Here is a 24,392-nt window from a genome sequence, read left to right as displayed (position 1 = left end):
TTGCATTCTCTTTTTTTTTTCTCTTCCTACTTGTTTATTGTTGCTACAAGTTTAAACAGTTCTTATATTTCCATTCTTGTCTTTTATGACTTTTATGACTTTGGTTAAACATACCACCTGCAATACCTTAGGATCAAACTCACCAACCCCTCTTGCTGCCACAGGTTTAAACACATATTCTTATCCTTAAGTTCTGCAATACCTCTGGTCCAAAACTGCCCACCCTAGGGAATGGTACCCTATCTTTGTCAGTCATGCATAACCATTCATTGCATAAAACTTCTGTGTGTGAACCATCACTTAGACCACTTCAGATTTTTCACACATGACCGTCTCGGTCCTAACTCTTCTACCTGAACCCTTCACAAACGTCTCTCACTTGAGCAACTGGCTCCCATATTTGTGGGTCTTTTTAATAACTAAAAAAATTCCCACAAACACCAAAATACTCAATGTAAGTAGACGGTGGAAGTATCTCCGAGCGCCTTCCACTCGCTCTCGCCCACGTTGGCCGGTACTACCATACACTGTCGATAGCGAAGGCAATGTACCCAACTTAGGGCTCCTATCAGACCTTACAGCACCGTAATTTATTTCGATAGAAGTTCTGTTTGGAATATTTTCCTGAGAGAGGCAGTGAAAAATTCCTTTTTGGTATCTTTCAACTGGTATTGTTTGTAGGGTGAAAAACAGAGAAATTAGATAACTATCCTTCACCCTTTCCAGTGAAGCCCACCAGGGAGATTTCCCGACGTTGTCAAAGAAAAACCCCTTTGTCTATACAATCACGTCTGCGTATGCTCTTCCACGGCGCATATGACACAATGGTATCACGTTGTGCTGTGCAGAACACACGGACATGCGATGCAATAGCACAGGCTATAGATACTAGTTATCTACATGCCCTACGATTGCTGTAGACCACCTAGCCTAGACCACTCCAGTGTATGGGATCACTAAGACCACTTCAGACCACTTCAGTTCTAATCACGCAAGGTTGCGAACCCTACGCCGCCGGGCCTCTACTAACCCGGTGTTACCACTTCAGACCACTTAGACCACTTAGTTCTTGGGTTCAGCTCCACTCGCTCTGCTTTCACTCACTCAAATACACTTTGGTTTTTCTGTACAGAAAATTTCAATGAATTCAGATAGGCAGCTTTACCCCAGAGGCAATACAGTTTAAACAAAAGTTTTATACTAATCTGCTTTAGAAACCGGGTAGTTTTGTGCTATTGTATTAAATGTCTACTATGCCACCTTTGAACTAAACGACACTATTGTGTAATTTGTACTTAGCGCCCAACTCTTACGCACATTGCGTACACATGCGACCGTGCGTGTCTTACGCTGCATGCGCAATCCTGTACTTTGTCCGACACACGTGTACAAAACCCTGCGTCCGCAATAAAAAAATCACCCAGCTCTATAAATGTGAACAATACTAATTACTATTGCCCACTAGACACAACTTGTTCTGTATAAACTTTTATGCAGACCTGCATTTGTGTCTTTACACTTCTTTAAAATACTGTTATTTCAAATTTACCTATATAGCAACAAATGTATCCTATTTCACACAGATCTATAATGACTCTAGCAATAATCAATAATTTAAATGATATGATTCAGATTGGATAGCTATCTTGCAGAACATACACTGACATAAATATACACATAATTATAATAATATTATATATATGTACCATTCACTGGTCTCCTATGAGACACATTACCTCTTATTTGCATATCAAAGCTATTTGCTTTTCCCTGCTAAAAAAAAAGCAGTTACACAGGTTAATTTGCATTTCAATGGCTATCTTATAGCAAGCAGATTCTACAAGTCTTGGAAGGAAAAAGATAGAAAAAAAATCCCTTTCTTTCCTTTTTCTATCTGTGCAATTTCTTACCCCAAGCCAAGCGTTTATCTTACCATTTACTCTCACTAGGCCCAATTGAAACTATTTGTAATTGACTATGGCATGGGTTAAATAAATGCATTGGTAACTCATAAATGGTGTTTGATGTGACCAAGGAAAGCTGATTGTTCTGAGCAGAATGAAAATCCGCTATTTAGAAAATGACTTTCCTAAAATGGCCACTGCTCCTCCCCCTTCCACATCCATGAGGTTTACACAAAATGGTGGACAGGCCATGTGGTTAGTCCAAAATGGAGGACAGACCATGCGGCTTCCTTTGTCACAAAGAAATCACACATTACACAAGCACCAGAAGTTATTTTAGGCCTGAGTTAAAAAAAAACTATATCAAGGCTATGCAGCAACTTTTAAATGTACTTTTAACCCTACTTAACAGATAAACAATCCAATCTGAATCAAACACAATATGACTTATTTGAACTTTGTTTTGCAACAATAAAAATAAATTTTAGCATCTTAAATATTATGAGAAACGCATTGTCCCTTGAAATTTCATATCATTGGCTTACTGATACCACAACAATACACGTGGATATGATTTTCTCAGCGTCGGGATGCGTCCATCACAATCTGATCGACCACAGCGTAACGTTTATAATGTACAGTGCATCATTAAAACCATGATATCCCGTAAGAGCCCTCATCTGTGAATGCCAAATTGCTTTCTCACAAATATTTAAAATGCCCGCTCTAATATATATTGCAATATATGTTAATAATAACAAAGAAACATTAATATGTCATGTATGTAAACTTTCAACATAAAAAAAATATTTTTTCCCCCTTTTTCCGCCTACGTTTATGGATTCACCAGCAGAAGTAGCTCGTCTTGTTGTTCGACGCATCCTGTCAGTAGGCATGGTTAGCTCAATGTTATGTGTGGCTGATGTTAGATTGTGTGAATGCCAAATTGCTTTCTCACAAATATTTAAAATGCCTGCTCTAATATATATTGCAGACGCCAGGCGCATCTTATTACCATATATGATAAAAGTGCGCTGTACATCGCAAAACACTGCATCCCATAAGAGAAAACAATACACCCACACATTATCTGAGTTCCAAAGCTCATTGATGTATATATTTGTTATTAAAAGGATATAGATTCAATATATTACAAAGTAGAGAATACCTATAGTTACATGGTTACACTCACACAGTAAGCAGTTAAAACATACAGTTACATACAGTTACAGGCCAGCGATACAATTACCATATCTTTCTCATATAAATTTGTCCCTCCATATGACTGACTCTCTGTAAAATCATGCAAGAACTCCATCATCATCTGGGACTGAAAAGCAGGTTCAGCCTTGGGGACGTCCAAAGGGGCTGGCCTGAGCTTCCTGTCCACTACCTGTTTGGAATATCTATTGTTCTAATAAAAGTTATTTTAGCTTACATACATTTAATCATAATTATTTGTTGCAATGTCCTACAACTTTATAACAAGTATCAAATGAATCTACACATTAATCTGGTTGCTTTAATAGTAAATATGACCGGTCTATCTTGCTTCGTTTAAATAATACACATACATTACATTACTTCATTATATAATTTTAAATCATCATGATGTCTGGAGCTTGATATTATTATAATTATGTACTGCATGAAATAAGTGTCGAATCCATCTCTGTGGCATGTCCGTGTAAATGCGTGTGTTACCATATATTGCTGTGCTCGCTGCGCGTATTTGCAAGTATAGCGACTTATATGTGTGTAGTTTGTATGTTCTTTTTATGTAATATTTTTGACTTCGACAATTGTGACATTAGAAACCTTTACACAAAAAATGCGACTAAGTGTACGTTTGTTCGCAAAAAATGCGGATTTTTAAATCTAATCGCAAAATTTGCAAATTTGACAAGTCCACCTTTTTTTGTAACATTAAATTAGTGTTGCAGATTTTCCATGTGGGCATGCTTTCGCAATTTTGCGATTGGTCGCAGTTTTTGCTAATTTGTACTTTTTAGGATTCTTACTGAATTAGCCCCTTAATACATACCATTTCTTTGTAGTATTCTTGCCTTGAAAAAAAAATTCCCGGTCAATGTCACGTAAAGCTTCTCTCATCATGTCAAAGTTGGCTTTGCTAAAGTTTAGAGCCTTAGTTGGGCCTATATAGGGCTGATTTTGAAAACTAATATTGAATGTGACCATATTGTGGTTGCTGTTTCCCATTGGCTCCCCTACTATAATATTTGATATCAAATCCCAATTGTTTGTTAATACCAGATCTAAGATTGCATTGCACCTAGTTGGGTCCTTGATTAGTTGAAGTAAGTAGTGATCATTTAGTGTGTTTAAAAACCCCTAGCAATATCACATGCATCATTTGTCCAATTAATCTCTGGATAGTTAAAATCTCCCAACACTATTACGTTTCCTAATTCTGCCGCTTTTCGATTTGATTCAGTAACAATTCCTCATCAGACACATTAATATCAGGCTGCTTGTAGCATATAAGGAAAAATGGGCGCCCGAAACTTTCAACTTTAAGAGAACCTCCTATTGCTGCACAATTTGGTGAAAAGGGGAAGGTTGCTAACCCCCACAAAACAAGATAAACAAGAAAAAGAGACCAATCTGTGCGCAACAGGATTAATTTCTAAAATATAGTATTTTTATTAATAATCCAAAATATGGATAGAAAAAAATATTAAAATATAATGTATATAAAAATACACAGTATACACTATATAATTCAGAAGTGACCTCACAGTAATGTTGAACAATTTGTAGCAAATTTTAAACCATCTGGATCATAAAAGAACCTGCAATAATACCACAATCACTCTAAACTTAACTCGTGATATAATCACAATAAAATCCCTTAATAAAAATCACACTGCAGTACACTGATTCATTAACCATAAAATGTCCACATATGCTGGCCAGCCTGTAATTAAATGAGGTGTGTTACACCTATAGGTTCATCCAAGGAATCAGTTGTTTTGTATAATTAATGTCTATACCACAGTACTGTGATTAAAACGAAAAAAAGAAAGAAAGAGAACCATATAGTTGAACCATTTGTATGCCATGCAATTGGGTACCGTCGGTATATAACAAGTGTCTCCTCTAGCTGAACGGTAAATATCCTCCCCGTGCCACTGATGTAAGGAGCTATTTAGTGGGGATATTTTTTGTAGAGTAACCGTCTCGTACTGACACTTGTACTTGTGCTGGTTCACTAGCTGGAATCACCCAAGACCTCCGTTATCTGTATTCCACGTACCGGCATTCACTGCATCGCCCGGTTACCACCTAAATAGTGCGGCTGGAATTTCCTTAACAGCCGGTGTCCAAAACACGTTGATACACGGAGTCCCTTTGCAGCGGGTTTAGGGTGTAGTAATTACCCAGCAATTACGGCAGTGGTGGCTGACATTCACCGTACTGCCTGGAAGCTATTCAGCTAGCACGGCTGATTTTACCTTTTAGAGCCGGAGTCCAATATAACGAGATGTGTAGAGTCCCTTGTTGCAGGTTCAGAAATGTTCAAATTCCCCAGTGATTAGGGCAATAGTAGATGATCCAAATACAGAGGTCACTTATGGTTAATGAATCAGTGTACTGCAGTGTGATTTTTATTAAGGGATTTTATTGTGATTATATCACGAGTTAAGTTTAGAGTGATTGTGGTATTATTGCAGGTTCTTTTATGATCCAGATGGTTTAAAATTTGCTACAAATTGTTCAACATTACTGTGAGGTCACTTCTGAATTATATAGTGTATACTGTGTATTTTTATATACATTATATTTTAATATTTTTTTCTATCCATATTTTGGATTATTAATAAAAATACTATATTTTAGAAATTAATCCTGTTGCGCACAGATTGGTCTCTTTTTCTTGCTTGTAGCATATCCCTATAAGTATCTTTTTCGGTCCCTTTACCCCGCATGCAGTTTCTAACCATAAAGTCTCCACAGTATTTACTGTCCCATTGTTAATGTATTCCTTTTATATCAGGTTTTAAAAAAGGCTTTACATAAATACATACCTCTCCATCCCTTTTATTTAATCTGTCTCTCCTGAACAGCGTATAACCCTTTAGATTAACTATAAAGAAAAAAAGGACGCACGGAGAGCGCAAACAGACTAAATAAATTAAAATGTTTTAATGATAAAACCAGGACTCAAAGGTCCAATAAATGTAAAGTAAATATACACATGTATACCACAAATTATTTCACATGGATAATTAAAAACAGGACACTCCCTACTGATTCCACGGTATTATCCTAAGAAGTTGGGCACATAGATTAACTGTCCAGTCATGAGATTCGTCCCACCAAGTTTCAGTAAATACCTATAATATCATACTGTTTGTTTGCTGCAAGGACTTCTAGTTCCCCCTTTTTCCCTGTAAGGCTTCTAGCATTTACATACATACAATTAAGATACTGTAAGTATTCCCTCTATTGCTAGGAACTTTATTTCTCTAACGTCCTAGAGGATGCTGGGGACTCCGTAAGGACCATGGGGAATAGACGGGCTCCGCAGGAGATAGGGCACTTTAAGAAAGCTTTGGATTCTGGGTGTGCACTGGCTCCTCCCTCTATGTCCCTCCTCCAGACCTCAGTTTTACACTGTGCCCAGAGCGAGATGGGTGCACTGCAGGGAGCACCCCGGAGTTCTCTGCCTAGGAAGCATTTTTGTTTGGATTTTTTCTACATTTTTACAGGGAGCACTGCTGGCAACAGGCTCCCTGCATCGAGGGACTGAGGAGAGAGGGGCAGACCTTCTTAAATGATAGGCTCTGCTTCCTCGGCTACTGGACACCATTAGCTCCAGAGGGGGTGAACACAGGTTCTTACTGGGCGTCCACCCCCAGAGCCGCGCCGCCGTTCTCCTCACAGAGCCAAAAGAAACGAAGTCAGAAGACGTCTCAGGCAGCAGAAGCCTTCAGAGCTTCACTGAGGTAATGCACAGCACTGCAGCTGTGCGTCATTGCTCCCATACACCTCACATACTCCGGTCACTGTATGGGTGCAGGGCGCAGGGGGGGCCTCTCTTATGGCAAAAGACATTATACATGTACAGGTGGGCACTGTACTTGTATATAAAAGAGCCCCCGCCATTTTTCAATAACTTTGAGCGGGACAGAAGCCCGCCGCCGAGGGGGCGGGGCTTCTCCCTCAGCACTCACCAGCGCCATTTTTCTCTCCACAGAACGCTGAGAGGAAGCTCCCCGGACTCTCCCCTGCTTACACACGGTGAAGGGGTGTTTAAAAGAGAGGGGGGGGGCACATAATTGGCGGATAAGATATTATACAGCGCTGCTGGGGGAAAAACATTTTGTGTTGGTCTCCAGGGTCATTGCGCTGGGGTGTGTGCTGGCATACTCTCTCTCTGTCTCTCCAAAGGGCCTTAAAGGGGATACTGTCTTCAGAAAAGAGTTTCCCTGTGTGTGTGAAGTGTGTCGGTACGTGTGTGTCGACATGTTTGACGAGGAAGGCTCGCTTAATGTGGACACCGGACTGGGTGGATATGCTGAATGTCTTAAATGCAAATGTGAATCTCCTGCATAAAAGGTTAGACAAGGCTGAAGCTAGGGATCAGTCAGGTAGCCAGACCGTGCCTGTCCCTGTGGCGCCAGGACCTTCAGGGTCTCAAAAGCGCCCCATATCCCAGGTCGCTGACACAGATACCGACACAGATACTGACTCTAGTGTCGACTATGAGGATGCAAAATTGCAGCCCAAGGTGGCAAAGGGTATTCGATACATGATTATTGCCATAAAAGAGGTTTTGCATATCACTGAGGAACCCCCTGTCCCTGACACGAGGGTTCACATGTATAAAGGGAAAAAGCCTGAGGTCACGTTTCCGTCCTCATTTGAGCTAAGCGAATTGTGCGAAAAGGCTTGGGAGTCTCCGGATAGGAGACTACATGTTCCCAAAAGGATTCTTATGGCGTATCCTTTTCCACAGAAGGATAGGATACGATGGGAATCTTCGCCTAAAGTAGACAAGGCACTGACACGCTTATCCAAGAAGGTGGCACTGCCTTCTCCGGATACTGCTTCCCTCAAGGATCCTGCTGATCGCAAGCAGGAAATTACCAAGAAGCACATTTACACACATTCAGGAACTATCGTTAGACCGGCCATGGCGTCGGCCTGGGTTGGTAGTGCTGTCTTGGCATGGGCAGACTCCTTATCTACGGAGATTGACACCTTAGATAGGGATACCATTCTAATGACCATTGAGCATATCAGAGATGCTGCCTTGTATATGAGGGATGCTCAGAGAGACATTTGTTTACTAAGCTCCAGAATAAACGCTATGTCTATTTCTGCTAGGCGACTCTTGTGGACCCGACAGTGGACGGGAGACGCCGACTCAAAGCGGCATATGGAGTCATTGTCTTACAAGGGGGAGGAATTGTTTGGAGAAGGCCTCTCGGACCTTGTCTCTACTGCTACGGCCGGTAAATTGAATGTTTTACCTTATGTTCCCCCGCAGCATGCTAAGAAGGTACCGCATTATCAAATGCAGTCCTTTCGTTCCAATAAAAGCAAGAAGGTACGAGGATCGTCCTTTGTTGCCAGAGGTAAAAGCAAGGGAAAAAAGCTGTACTCGGCTAGTTCCCAAGAGCAGAAGTCCTCCCCTACTTCTGCAAAGTCCACCGCATGACGCTGGGGCTTTCCGGGGGCGGGGGGGGGTCAGATCAAGTGGGGGCACGTCTTCGTCTTTTCAGCCACGTCTGGGTTCTCTTACAGGTGGATCCCTGGGCAATAGAGATCGAATTCCAGTCTGTATCCCTGGGAAACAAAGACATGCCTCCTCGCCGGTTTTTCAAATCGGCTCTGCCGGCTTCCCCGTCGGAGAGGGAGCTGGTGTTAGCTGCAATTCACAAATTGTACATTCAACAGGTGATAGTCGAAGTTCCTCATCTCCAGCAAGGAGAGGGTTATTATTCATCCCTGTTTGTGGTACCGAAACCGGACGGTTCGGTCAGACCCATTTTAAATCTGAAATCCCTGAACCTGTACTTGAAGAGGTTCAAGTTCAAAATGGAATCGCTCAGAGCGGTCATCGCCAGCCTGGAGGGAGGGGATTGGAGTCCCTGGACATAAAGGATGCGTACCTTCATGTTCCGATGTTCCCTCCTCACCAGGCGTTCTTGAGAGTTGCAGTACAGGACTGTCACTACCAATTTCAGACGTTGCCGTTTGGTCTTTCCACGGCCCTGAGAATTTTCACCAAGGTAATGGCGGAGATGATAGTGCTCCTGCGCAGGCAGGGCGTCACAATTATCCCGTACTTGGACAATCTCCTCATAAAGACGAGATCTCGGGAGAAGTTGCTGGACAGTGTGTTTCTATCCGTGAAGACGTTGCAGAGGCACGGCTGGATTCCCAATTTACCGAAATCCCAGCTAGTCCCTGCAACGCGTCTGGCCTTTTTGGGCCTGATTCTAGACACAGACCAAAAAAAGAGTTTTTCTTCTAGTGGAGAAGGCTCGGGAGCTTGTAGCTCTGGTCAGGAACCTATTGAAACTGAAAAAGGTTTCAGTGCATCATTGCACGAGGGTTCTGGGGAAGATGGTGGCTTCATACGAGGCCATCCCTTTCGGCAGGTTCCATGCAAGGACCTTTCAATGGGACCTATTGGACAAATGGTCCGGGTCCTATCTACACATGCAAACTCGGATCACCCTGTCTCCCAGGGCCAGGGTGTCTCTCCTGTGGTGGCTGCGCAGTGCTCACCTCCAGGAGGGTCGCAGGTTCGGCATTCAGGACTGGGTCCTGGTGACCACGGACGCGAGCCTCCGAGGTTGGGGAGCTGTCACACTGGGAAGAAATTTCCAGGGTCTCTGGTCAAGCCTAGAGACTGGTCTCCACATCAATGTCCTGGAGTTGAGGGCCATATACAACGCCCTACGCCAAGCGGACAAACCGGTTCTGATTCAGTCAGACAATGTCACGGCAGTGGCTCATGTAAACCGCCAAGGCGGCACAAGGAGCAGAGTGGCCATGGCAGTGGCGACCAGGATTCTACGCTGGGCGGAAGGCCATGTAAGCGCACTATCAGCAGTGTTCATCCCGGGGGTGGACAACTGGGAGGCGGACTTCCTCAGCAGGCACGACCTGCATCCGGGAGAGTGGGGACTTCATCAAGAAGTCTTCACACAGATCACGGATCGGTGGGGACTGCCTCAGATAGACATGATGGCGTCCCGCCTCAACAAAAAGCTAAAGAGGTATTGCGCCAGGTCAAGAGACCCTCAGGCGGTTGCGGTAGACGCTCTGGTGACACCTTGGGTGTTCAGATCGGTCTATGTGTTTCCTCCTCTACCTCTCATACCCAAGGTGTTGAGGATAATAAGAATAAGAAGGGTCAGAACAATCCTCATTGTTCCAGATTGGCCAAGGAGGACTTGGTATCCGGATCTGCAAGAGTTGTTCACAGAAGATCCGTGGCCTCTTCCTCTAAGGCAGGACCTGCTGCAGCAGGGGCCCTGTCTGTTCCAAGACTTACCGCGGCTGCGGTTGACGGCATGGCGGTTGAGCACCGGATCCTAGCGGAAAAAGGGATTCCGGAGGAGGTCATTCCTACCCTGATCAAGGCTAGGAAGGACGTGACGTCGAAACATTATCACCGTATATGGCGAAAATATGTTTCTTGGTGTGAGGCCAGAGCTGCTCCTACGGAGGAGTTCCAGTTGGGTCGTCTGCTTCACTTCCTTCAAACGGGAGTGAATTTGGGCCTAAAATTAGGGTCCATAAAGGTTCAAATTTTGACCTTATCCATTTTCTTTCAAAGAGAATTGGCTTCTCTTCCTGAAGTACAGACTTTTGTGAAGGGCGTGCTGCATATTCAGCCTCCCTTTGTACCTCCGGTGGCGCCTTGGGACCTTAACGTGGTATTAAGTTTCCTCAAGTCTCTTTGGTTTGAACCACTCAAAACAGTGGAGTTGAAATACCTCACTTGGAAAGTGGTCATGTTGTTGGCCTTAGCTTCTGCAAGGCGGGTTTCGGAATTGGCGGCTTTATTATATAAAAGCCCATACCTGATTTTTCACGTGTATAGGGCAGAGTTGAGGACTCGTCCTCAATTTCTGCCCAAGGTGGTCTCATCTTTTCATATGAACCAACCTATTGTCGTTCCTGTGGCTACACGGGACTTGGAGGATTTCGAGTCCCTGGATGTGGTCAGGGCTTTGAAGATTTATGCGACCAGAACAGCTAGGATCTGGAAGACCGAAGCTCTGTTTGTTCTGTATGCGGCCAACAAGGTTGGCGCTCCTGCTTCAAAGCAGACTATTGCTTGCTGGATCTGTAACACGATTCAGCAGGCGCATTCTTCGGCAGGATTGCCATTGCCTAAATCGGTTAAGGCCCATTCCACTAGGAAGGTGGGCTCTTCTTGGGCGGCTGCCCGAGGGGTCTCGGCACTACAACTGTGCCGAGCTGCTACTTGGTCGGGGTCAAACACCTTTGCAAAGTTCTATAAGTTTGATACCCTGGCTGAGGAGGACCTCCTGTTTGCTCAATCGGTGCTGCAGAGTCATCCGCACTCTCCCGCCGTTTGGGAGCTTTGGTATAATCCCCATGGTCCTTACGGAGTCCCCAGCATCCTCTAGGACGTTAGAGAAAATAAGATTTTACTTACCGGTAAATCTATTTCTCGTAGTCCGTAGAGGATGCTGGGTGCCCGTCCCAAGTGCGGATTTCTTCTGCAAGACTTGTATATAGTTATTGCTTAAATAAGGGTTATGTTATAGTGATCGGGTTTGAACCGAGGCTATGTTATTGTTCATACTGTTAACTGGGTAGTTTATCACAAGTTATACGGTGTGATTGGTGTGGCTGGTATGAATCTTGCCCTTAGATTTACAAAAATCCTTTCCTCGTACTGTTCATCTCCTCTGGACACAGTTTCTCTGAGGTCTGGAGGAGGGACATAGAGGGAGGAGCCAGTGCACACCCAGAATCCAAAGCTTTCTTAAAGTTCCCTATCTCCTGCGGAGCCCGTCTATTCCCCATGGGCCTTACGGAGTCCCCCAGCATCCTCTACGGACTACGAGAAATAGATTTACCAATAAGTAAAATCTTATTTTTCTTTGTGCATTATCGGCGATCCGTGTTCGTTAATTTGTGTTTTGGTAGTACCCTTGGTAATACCCTTGCTGGCTGCTCTTTCCCTCCCCCCGTCTCCACCCCCATTCAGCTCACTACCTCCATCTACATCCATCTTTACTATGCTCACTGCTTGACCAATAGTTTCTAGCTAAACCCTCCCCCCTGGCACCTAGTTTAAAATCTCCCCCAACCTTCTAACCATCCTCCCCCCCCCCCCCCCCCCCCAGCACTGCTACACCCTCCTCATTCAGGTACAATCCATCTCGACAAAAAAGATGGTGCCTGAATGAGAAGTCTGCCTCTTTCCTACACCAGTCTCTAAGCCCACACATTTACCTCCCTAATCTCCCTCTGTCTCCCTGAGTTAGCGCGTGGCACTGCTATTATTTTGGAGACTATTATCCTAGATGTCCTTGCCTTTAGTTTCTGGCCTAAGTCTGTATAGTCTTTCTTAAGGACATCCCACATAGCCTAACTTTGTCGTTGGTGCCAACGTTCACCAAGACCACCTGGTCGTTCCCAGACCCTCCTAACAATCTTTCTACTCTGTCCGCAATGTGTTGTGCCCAAGCACCCAGGAGACAACAGACTGTATGGCAATCACGGTCCCGGTAGCAGATTGCCTTATCTGTCTTCTTGATAATAGAATCCCCTACCACCACAATCTGACTAGGTACCTCACTTTATTTTTTCCCATCTGTGCCGGAGGGACCATTCCTCTGGTTACTAGAGGGAACAGTCTCTTCCAGCTCACTCATTTCTTCACTGCCATCCATAGACTCTTCATCCATATTTAGCAATTATTCTTTTTTTTTTTTTTTATAGAATATTTTTTATTGGAGAAATGTCACACAAACCAGTAAAAACAAAAAAAAAATATTGATGTTACAGAATAGTTCAAAATAAAGCTCCAGGTATCACTTACGATACAGAGAAAATAGTATATCAGCTACACAAATTTGACATAAATTATTTTTAGAAGTATAATCAACAGAGCCGGAAAAATATACACCGACAAAAAACCCATATAGAAAGAAAAATAGAAGAGATAGGAAAAAGAGAAAGAAGAAGAAAAAAAAAGAAACAAGATTGGGGGGAGGGGGAGGGGGGTCAATATGAAAAGTTTTAGGGATGAACTCGAAAGTTGAAGATGTGAAAAATGCATAACGTATATATACAAACAAAATAACAATACAATCATATAAGAGCATAGTGAGTACGAGTCTGAAAAGATATATCAAATATGTGAGATAGAGGTTTGAGAATAAGAGAACCATGGTTCCCAAATTTTGTCATATTTATCTGACCTATCATGTAGAGAGGAACTAATTTTCTCCATCGTAGAAATATACCAAATTTTAGATACCATATTCAGAGGTGGAGAAATTTTTTCCCCCCAACATTTAGCTATCAAACATCTGGCGGCATATAAACTTTGAAGAACAAGCTTATTAGCAATATTACTTAAATCGGATAACGGAAGCCCTAATAATGCCGTCCAAGGACCCATAACCACCTGAGAAGAAAAAATAGATCATATTTAGCAATTATTCTGACAACACCAAAAAGCATAACTACTGTATTTTTAATGGGGAAGACTGGAAGCATTTGATGGAAATGTAGATCATGTACTTTGAAGTCCATATAAAATGTGTTAAATTAATGTCATAATGCTAGTAATTACAGTATATCTGCCCCTTTCTTTTAAGGGATTGTTTGTGTTCCTATTATTTTAACTTCTTTATCTTTACATGGCTTCCGGTAGTTTTACCATGGACGGTGCTTTATTCTTAATATAATAACAGAAATTATTTTATTGTTGGATTTCTCTGTGCTTCTCAGACATGTATGTATATCATTTAAATTAATTGTCCTACATTTTTGCATTGGAAACAAATTTAGGGGACTGTTTGTCATGTGTATAAGCAAAGAGAAAAAACTTTTTTGTCTTTACTTTCTATTACTATTTCTTTATCGTTATCATTATTTGTTATTGTTATCTGTTACACCTTTACTACTGTACTATTATTTTGTTTTATTACTATCTGTTCTACTTGTGATGACTAGCATGTCCAACTGTCACAATAGAACCAATCCTTAAACCACAGTTTGCATGAAACGTGCTATTTGGAATTTCTTATATAGTACAGTAAATGTAGGTTAAGAGAAGTTTCCTGTCAATTAGATTCATTTCAGTGACGGTAGTAGCAGCATAGCTTATTGCTCAAGTATGATTGTCCTCTTCTTTTGTTGCACTTAACTATAGAAGAGCAATGCATTAAGATTCCAGAGACCAGACACTACAAGATGGATGGGAAAGAAGAGCGGCAATGGCGAAAGGACAAGAAAAAGACTGGTCTGAAGATTCAAATCCAAGACTTCATAAGCAGTAGTGACGTTGTGATCTTCAGCAAGACTACTTGCGGGAATTGTTCAAAAGTACTTTTTATTTACATACACTCCCTATTGTATTCTGTGCTTATATAACTTTTTTTATTGATGTGAATGTAGATCCTAAATTATGAAGTGCTACTTTTAAATGTTTGTCTTTAATATTCACATACAGGCCCTCATTCCGAGTTGTTCGCTCGCAAGCTGCTTTTAGCAGCATTGCACACGCTAAGCCGCCGCCTACTGGGAGTGTATCTTAGCTTAGCAAAATTGCGAACGAAAGATTCTCTAAATTGCGATTAGAAATTTCTTTGCAGTTTCTGAGTAGCTTGAGACTTACTCTGCCACTGCGATCAGTTCAGTCAGTTTCGTTCCTGGTTTGACGTCACAAACACACCCAGCGTTCGCCCAGGCACTCCCCCGTTTCTCCAGCCACTCCCGCGTTTTTCCCAGAAACGGTAGCGTTTTTCACACACTCCCATAAAATGGCCAGTTTCTGCCCAGAAACACCCACTTCCTGTCAATCACATTACGATCTACAGAACGAAGAAAAAACCTCGTAATGCCGTGAGTAAAATACCAAACTTCTTAACAAATTTACTTGGCGCAGTCGCAGTGCGAACATTGCGCATGCGCAATTAGCGGAAAATCGCTGCGATGCGAAGAAAATTACCGAGCGAACAACTCGGAATGAGGGCCACAGTACACATTGTTGTTAAACTCTCTTTTGCATTTTCATGTAGTTTTTAATGTTTACAATCAAATTACTTTTTTTATTATTTATTCATATGTACAGTGGGGTTTTTTGTAGAAACGACAGCGCCAACGAAACTAAAAACCCCATTAGGAAATGTGTCTGTTTTGGGAGCCACAGTTACGCAACTGGCAATATTGAACATGTATGTGTAACTCTATAGCTACAGTATATGAAACGAACATACAGAAAATAAGTCAAATGCAATGTGTACATGTGTTCAGGTAATTTAACATCTTTTCTGACATTTTGTCCAGGTAAGGTTATTCAGCTATAGCTATTTGTATTGTGCACCTAGGGGTAAATTTACTAAGATGGGAGTTCTATTTAAGATGGGATGTTGCCCATAGCAACCAAACAGATTCCAGGTATTATCTTCTAGATGGTGCTAGATAAATGAGAAATAGAATCTGATTTATTGCTATGGGCAACATCCCATCTTAAATAGAACTCCCATCTTAGTAAATTTATCCTTAGGGCTGTATTCAATAGCTGTCTGTTCCTTTCCGACGAAAGGACCCAACAGCACTCTATTCAATGCCGGTCCTGACAGTGTAAATCCGACTTTTTAAAAAGTTGGATTGACATTGTCTGAAACGAGGCTAAAACCTGTCGGGTTTGGCCCCGCTTCCGACAATACACACGGCTTGGCGGCTGAAGCCGCCAATCCACGTGTATTCCGACAGTATTCCGGAAAGTCGTATTTCCAGACTTGTCGGAAAAACTGAGCTCGCATTGAATAGGTCGGAACCCCTTCAGACCTATTCCAGTCGGAAACTGCCGTCTTTACAACAAGACAGCAGTTTTTTACTCTAATTGAATACGGCCCTTAGTGTTTTGTTTGCAATGTTATGCATGTTGCCACTTTTTTTCACAGTTGATCACTTCTTGTCCCAGTGTTACAGTGATTTGCGACAAGCTAATACTTCTGTTAAAAGCAAAGGGTGTTATTTGTTCTAAAATCAGATGTTATCTGCCAAAGATGCCACAAACAGCAGTACACCAAAGGGCCCCATACATAAGAGCCCTGTTTCCATGATACCCCACTCCGACAGCACCGCCAACCCACCAGCCATATCCGCCGATCAGCGTATCTGCACGGGAAATTTGAACATGTTAAAAATCCCCGATTTCTGATCCTGACCGTTTTTGGTCAGGATTGGGGAATCCAAGATTTTTAAACATATTTAATGTTTCCAATTCCATGACCCAGTCATTGGATCTTGAAATTGTGGCAAACTGCCGTTGATGTATGGGGGTCTTAAGACAGTTGCAAAGTATACTGACAATCACTCACAGTAATAGCTACATATGGTCGCCACTGGAACAGAACGTGCCCATTGCCATAGTTTCTCAGCCCTAATGCTGTCCAAAAATTATAATGCAGTAATAAAACACTCAGACTTTAGCCATCAGCCATAAGTCTGGTTATGCGAGGGTCACTATAGAACTGTTAATATAAGGCTGCATGTACCGTCATCAGTGCGAGTTCCTGGTCCTAGAGAGTGTGGCAATGCACTGTTGGTAGGACTATGTAGAATCCGCTCTGAGGGAGTGTGGCCGTGCCATTTTGGGGAGTGCTTACATTTTCCCTGCACTCCCGAACTGTCAGAGTACTTTGTATTTTTTATATGATATAATAGGAACTGATGAGGTTCAGTAGTTATCCAGCTACTTGACCTGCACTAGAAATGGCCATTCTAAGGGCGAGATCGATTTTACTGCTAGCTGCCTTCAGTAAATGCCTATCAATGAAATGTAACCATTCCTTGCTAACCATTCGATGGCTTGAACCATCGATGTCATGATCATGCGCATGTGCTATGGACAGATATGTTTTGTACATAGGAGCTCTGCTGCAGACACAGAGTTTCTACTTATGATGTACGCAGTAGGAGTGACGTCCCCAAACATAAAACAGCCATGGAATGGAATATTATTTATTATTATTTCTTTTTCATCCACTAGGGGCCACTGGAGTACTCTTGGGATATGGACGGCTTCCGCAGGAACAAGGCACTGAATAAATTAATTTTGGAACTACTCCTCCCCTCCATATTCCAGAGTACCTCAGTGTTTTTTCTGTGCTCGACGTAGCAACAAGGCTCGTGTGGACCTTCCATACTTATATATTTTTATTTTTATTTGATTTTTGATTTTTCTTTTTTCACCTTATCCACATCCCTTCCCCCCTTCCAGAAAGGCGAGGGTCCGGGATAGTGGAAGCTGCTACAAGCAGCTGGCGTGTCGGTCCTCTCTAAAAGAGCACCCTCACAGCCAAGTGCCAACAACCTGAGGGAAGGCTGGACGGAGTTTGCAGAGAAGCCCCGTCATAGCCCAGGAGCACAGGTATTTATGGTACTTGGAGCAGGGACGGTCAGCACACGCTGCCGCCCCGCTGTAGAGGAGGACAGAAGCTTAACAGGGCAGCTTCCGCTACCGTCCGCTATGTGGGGTTTGTATTTTTATTAAAGTTCCCTGCTGCCTCCCTAGCGCTGACTGCAAAGCCGCTTCACAGCGCCCAGTGTCGCTCCACGCTGCCGCTCCACGGCCCAGTCGCTGACGCTCTCCAGCGCCGCTTCACGGCCCAACTGCTGCCGCTCTCCAACGCCGATCTCCACTGCCGCCCTCCAGCGCCGATCTCCACTGCCGCCCTCCAGCGCCGATCCACGGTCCAGCCGCTGTCGTCCTCCAGCGCCGCTCCCCGGCCTAGCCGCTCCCCGCCGGCCTCCCACGGTTATTACACAGCATTCAGGCTGACCGCGGACAGCTCTCCCTGCTGCTGTGGTCCGCCAACAGGAAGGGGGAGATCGCTAGAGGGGAAAGGGGGGAGGATTATGCCCGCAGCAGCACAGCGGGAGGGCCCTCATAACTAAACTGCATTTTACTGCAGTAAGTACATCAGGACAAAGGCCTGTGTTTCAGGGTAGAGGGGTCTCATTTACACTCAATAGTAATGTAAACCCTGGTATCAGACTGTTAAGTCTGCGTTACATCAGTTATTTATGATGGCTGTCTATGTGTATAGATGTGTGTAATATATATGTATAAGACAAAGACAAGTGATACATATCTGACTATACAGTATATATCTCAGCTAATACTGTGTTGATCTCAGCGGTTGCTTCATTATATATAGGTTTAGAGCACATGGCAGGACGCCATTTTTTACTCTTCTTCCTGGTTCTTCTTCAGGAAGTTGCTGTCCTACAACATTCTGCACCGGAAGGGGCAGGGGCGTTAGAGGAATTTGAACAGATCAGGTTTCATATACTGTGGCCATGTGCTCTGCACTTCGGCCGTATGCACACTTTAGTAACATTTAAGTAAATTTGTCTCTCTTGTATATTTGTTTCTGTGTGCAGAAGGAGTACGCCTGGATCTGAGGCTCGGTTGAGACCGCCAAATACCGAAGTTGTCTCAGGAGATGTCTAGGACCTTGCAGAAGTCCAGGTCTTGTTCAGGTCACAAAGATAGTTATCATTTGTTTTATAATTTACAGTTTCTGCTATGTTGCATTCTAATGCCAGACCTCACATCGCAAAATAACATGAGGAAGGTGAATTACAGCAGCCGTCAGGTATTGAGGATGCTGACAGGCCGCCCATTGATACTTTCGTCAGGGCTGTACCTTTTTCACTTTATTAAGAGTCTCTTAATACGCCGTTAGTAGAGGCATGGAAGAATCCGGATAAACTGTTTTTTTGCACCTCGCCGGTTCCTGTCTAGTTACCCATTTCCAGAGGGAGAATCCTCCAATGGTGGATTCGTCTGTGTCAAAACTTTCAAAACTGTTAACATTCCAGTAAAACTGCTACTACGCTTAGACTTGTCAGAATGTAAACTAGAAACTATGTTAAAGTCAATGTATACAGCAACAAGGGTGCTGCTTAGACCTGGTTCGGTTGGAAGTGGGGTAAATACGGCTAACACAGCTCAGGTCGGCCCTACTAGGCGACCACCTTATTCTTCTCGCTGATCACATCTGTGGAGCTGCTGAGTATCTATGTATAGCTTCTATGTATGTCGGCCAGGTTAGTTCTCACCTTTTCAGCTTCACTCATTGCGACCCGACGAGCACTCTGGCTGCGTTCTTGGCTGGCAGTAGCAGAGTCCAAAATAGCAGCGTTGCCTTACGCTGGGGAGATGTTATTTGGTCCTCATTGGTCCATATGGATTTCTCAGGCCACAGGGGGGAAAGTCTGGTTTTCTACCATTACCTACACAGGTTCCTAAACGCAATGTTCAAGTCCACCTTTCAAAGCCTTTAGACCTCAGTCCTTTTGAGGCCGTGCTAGAGGCACAGTAGGCGTGATAAAGGACGTAGTTTTCAACAAACCACTAACCGTCGTCAGAAGAACGCAGACAAGCCAGTGGCATGACGGGCTTCCAGCCCTTCTCGGATTGGCGTGGTTTCAGACGGTTGTCTCACACCAAAAGCGCCTTTTTCAAGGCAGGTATGCCTGTGTCAGAAGACAAGAAGGCAGCTAGGCAGATCGCGATTCAGTCTCTGCTAGTTTCAGCAGTTTGGATCCCGGTCCTTGACAACAAGGTCAGGGTTATTATTCCAGTTTTTTTTTTGTAGTACAAAAAAAGCCGGATGGCTCTGTCAGACTAATATTGATCCTAAAAGGGCTCATTCAGTACACTTACTACAGATTCAAGATGGAATCCCTGCGGTCAGTACCTGCACGTTTATAGCCACAGGAATTCATGCTTGCGCTGGATCTTAAGGATACGTACTTACACCACCTCATCAGAGGTTCTTGCGTGTTACGATACGGCAGAACCATTACCAGTTAGGCTCTACTGTTTGGTGAATACCCGAGGCGCTGACGAGAGGCCAAAGTGATGTCTGTGATGATAGCTCATCTCGGTTCCCTGGGAGTGATAATAGTTCCGTACTTGGACGATCTGCTCATCAATGCTCCGTCTCAACAGATGCTCCTCCAACATCTGTTGCTAACGTACAATGTACTAGTTCAGCACGGTTGGATTGTCAACTCCAAGAAATCACATCTAATTCCTTCTCAACGACTTCAATTCCTAGGTATGATTCTCGATACGGTAAATCAAAGAATTTACCTACCAGAACAGAAAGTACAGGTCATTCGTCATCTGGCACAATTAGTGCTCAAGCCACGCACAGTCTCTGTACATTTGTGCATTCGTCTCTTAGGCACAATGGTGGCGGCTTTCGAAGCACTTCAGTTCGGAAGATTTCACTCACGTCCTTTTCAACTGGATGTGCTCGCACAGTGGTCGGGCTCGCATCTGCAGATTCACCACAGGGTGAGGTTGTCGCCACGGGCCAGAGTGTCTCTATTCTGGTGGCTCAAAGTACACAATCTAACCGCAGGGAAACGGTTCGGCGCCTGGGATTGGATAATTCTAACGACGGACGCGAGTCTCCGAGGTCGGGGAGCTGTTGTTCAAAATTGTCAGCTCCAGAGTCTCTGGGCGGATCACGAAATATTGCTGTCTATAAATGTCCTGGAACTCCGGGCAATTTACAATGCGCTACGTCAAGCAGTGCACATGCTTCGGTCTCAGACGGTTTAGGTGCAGTCAGACAATGCGACGGCAGTCGCATACATCAACAAACAAGGAGGAACGAGAAGCCGCATGGCAATGCGGGAGGTAGCTCGAATCCTCAGTTGGCCGAGTATCACCAAATGATATTGTCGGCAGTGTTCATTCCGGGAGTGGACAACTGGGAGGCGGATTATCTCAGCCGTCTGGATTTTCATCCAGGAGAATGGGCATTAAATCCAGAAGTGTTTCACAGGTTGGTCCAGAGGTGGGGTTACCCTCAAGTGGACCTGATGGCATCTCGCCACAATCATCAAACGCCCAGTATGTGTCCAGAACGAGAGATCCAAAGGCAGTGGCGGTGGATGCTCTCACAATCGCATGGCCGTACAGCCGTATCTGTTTCCACCGTTTCCGCTGCTCCCTCTGTTGCTAAAACGGATCAAAAGAGAGTCCGTCACAGTCATACTAGTGGCGCCTCATTGGCCTCGGAGAGCTTGGTTCTCGGATCTCTGCGGACTACTCGCAGACTATCCTTGGTCGCTCCCATTACGTCCGGACTTGTTACAACAGGGTCCGTTCCTTTACCCCGATTTAGCGCGGCTGCGTTTGACGGGGTGGCTGTTGAGACCGCCCTCTTAAGAAGAGAGGGCATTCCAGAATCGGTTATACCAACCATGTTACAAGCTAGGAAGCCGGTTACGGCAGCTCATTATTACAGAATTTGGCGTGCCTATATAGGTTGGTGTAAAGCTCGGAAGTTTCCAACATCATCTTTCAAGTTATCCCGTCTTTTGTTATTTCTACAGACAGGGTTAGATGGAGGACTGCGTTTATCCACACTAAAAGTGCAGATATCTGCGTTGTCAATTTACTTTCAAAGACGATTGGCTCTATTGCCTTCGGTACACACTTTTCTGCAAGGTGTCCTCAGAGCACAGCCACCATTCATTCCACCTACAGCGCCATGGGACTTGAATCTAGTTTTAGATTTCTTACAGCAGGCCTGGCCAACCTGTGGCTCTCCAGATGTTGTGAAACTACACATCCCAGCATGCCCTGCCACAGTTTTAGCATTCCCTAATAGCAAAACAGTGGCAAGGCATGATGGGCCTTGTAGTTTTACAACAGCTGGAGAGCCACAGGTTGGCCAGGCCTGTCTTACAGTCTTTATATTTTGAACCCTTACAACAAGTGGATATTAAGTTTCTCACTTGGAAAACGATTTTCTCCTAGCCTTAGCTTCGGCAAGGCGTGTTTCAGATTTGGGTGCCTTGTCATGCAAGCCACCGTATTTGGAGTTTCATGATGACAGAGCGGAACTTCGGACGAATCCCGCTTTCTTACCAAAAGTAGTGTAATTTTTTCACATCAATCAACCAATAGTAGTTCCTGTGTTAACAGGAGATTCTGGAACTTTGGATGTGGTACGCGCACTACGCGTTTATGTATCCCAAACGTCTACAGTTCGTAAGACGGATACGTTGTTTGTTCTTTATGATGCTGCCAAGATGGGTGGCCAGCTTCTAAGCAGACCTTATCCAGATGGATAAAACTGACCATACGTCAGGCTTACCTTCATGCTAGGTTACAGCCGCCTATATCAGTAACAGCTCATTCCACACGTTCTGTGGGAACGTCATGGGCAGCGGGTCGTGGAGCTTCTACGACCCAGCTTTGCCGTGCGGCTACATGGTCTTCAGTGCACACGTTTGTGCGCTTTTACAAGTTTGATACGTTTGCGACATCAGCATCTAGCTTTGGCCGCCTAGTGTTACAGGTGCCAAACAGCTCTCCCGCCCACGGGGGAAGCTTTGGTACGTCCCAAGAGTACTCCAGTGACCCCTAGTGGATGAAAAAGAAAATAGGATTTTGGTACTTACCAGGTAAATCCTTTTCTTTGAATCCATAGGAGGCACTAGACGCCCACCCAGAGCAGTTTTACCTAGCTTGTGGTAAGTTCAGGGGATCTTATGGTAACACACTCTCACCGACTGGTTCAAATTATCAAGTTCTAATCGGTTATGGTATCAACTGTTTAGTTGTCAGTAACGTTATGTGTCAACTTTATTGTTGTCCGTTATGTTGTATATAATTCTCCATTGTCAACCTCTCTATAGCTCCTCTTCGACTCAGTAAAAAACACTGAGGTACTCTGGGATATGGAGGGGAGGAGTAGTTCCAAAATTAATTTATTCAGTGCCTTGTTCCTGCGGAAGCCGTCCATATCCCAAGAGTACTCCAGTGCCCCCTATGGATTCAAAGAAAAGGATTTACCTGGTAAGTACCAAAATCCTATTTTTTTTTTATTACCAGTTATTTATATAGTGCGCACATATTATGCGCTTTACAGAGTATATTTGGCCATTCACATCAGTCCCTGCCCCAGTGGAGCTTACAATCTATATTCCTAATCATATGTACACGCGCACACATTAACGCTAGGGTTCATTTTTGTTGGGAGCCAATTAACCTACCAGTATATATTTTTATGATTGTGGGAGGAAACTGGAGCACCTGGAGGAAACCGACGCAAGTACGGGGAGAATATACAAACTCCACACAGTTAGAAACATAGTGGGAATCAAACCCATGAGGAAGTAACGCTAACCATTACACCATCCGTCCTGCCCCAATAGAATAGAAAAACCATTACCATTGGAGCGAAAGCATTGATGATTAGGAATTATTGGTTACCGATGGCCTTCCCTAGCTGGGGCTACAAGCAACCGGATCTCCTTCAGTCTAGCAGTGTAGGACTTAGGAGAACACAGGAGTCCGTGAACATCTAATAATGAATAGTGTTTTCACAAATGACTCACAGTCTGGCACAAGCTGATACACGTTATACAATGCTAATATAGTGATGAGCTTTCTCCTTACGTACAAACTGTGCCCTTAGCAATGCTTGGCACATTTCATTAGCAAGTCAATTCTTGCTTACATCTTTTATTAAAATCAATACTCTTCTTAAACTTGATCAAAACATTAAGCAGTAGTATAATGTAAAATTAAAACACAGCATTAACAGCTTAGAATTGCTTTTTACCAGAACCAAAAACCGAATTAATATTGAGCAGAAGAGTTTGTTCTCTCTTGAAAATTCTAAATTGTATTAACTGTTCAAAATTCAAGTAACAGATGGCAGATGGGGAAAATGGAATCATTTTATTAAAGAAGAACTGCATGGATGCATTTTGTGTATTCTATTTTTCCTGAGCTAAATTGTTTTATTGACAATGAATAAAAAGTAATTTTGTAGCGTAAAAATTATGCTAAAAACTGTGTCTGTATTAAGGCTGGGCAATTTATCCCCGCTCTTCCATAGTAGCCAACACCGCCAGCCATCACATGCACACATACATAGGGGATGCATAGTCAGTGTTCACTGCCTACAGCATTGGGGTCGGTTTAGTTAGTTGTGAGAGGGGAGAGTTGCCAATAAAATTATGTGGTAATGTCGCCTACAACACTCCAACTCGCCCCCCTTGTGGCCTGATCTCACCCCAAACTCATGAATTTATGTATGCAGCCCTATAGGGCTGCGAACAAAAATCCACAAGTGTAGAGGTACTGTGTGGCATATAGCCATACGTACTTGCAGCTACAACTAATTTGCTTATGACTGAGCTGTGATTGGCATCAACTGAGCTGTGACTGGCATCCTTGGT

At 43.7% G+C, this 24,392-nt stretch overlaps 1 protein-coding gene across 1 annotated transcript in view; it reads left to right on the top strand.

The window, feature by feature from the left end:
- The window catches only part of TXNRD1 (thioredoxin reductase 1), a 148,479-nt gene that overhangs the window by 44,872 nt on the left and 79,215 nt on the right, over positions 1 to 24,392 (top strand). The window contains exon 2 of the mRNA XM_063927773.1: positions 14,311 to 14,483. Within this exon, the coding sequence (XP_063783843.1) occupies positions 14,311 to 14,483 (173 nt within the window). The remainder of the gene's footprint in view (positions 1 to 14,310; positions 14,484 to 24,392) is intronic.

Source organism: Pseudophryne corroboree, chromosome 6 (genome assembly GCF_028390025.1).
Source record: "Pseudophryne corroboree isolate aPseCor3 chromosome 6, aPseCor3.hap2, whole genome shotgun sequence".
NCBI lineage: Eukaryota > Metazoa > Chordata > Amphibia > Anura > Myobatrachidae > Pseudophryne > Pseudophryne corroboree.
Note: the sequence above shows the minus strand (reverse complement) of the source record. Positions and strands in the feature narration are given on the sequence as shown.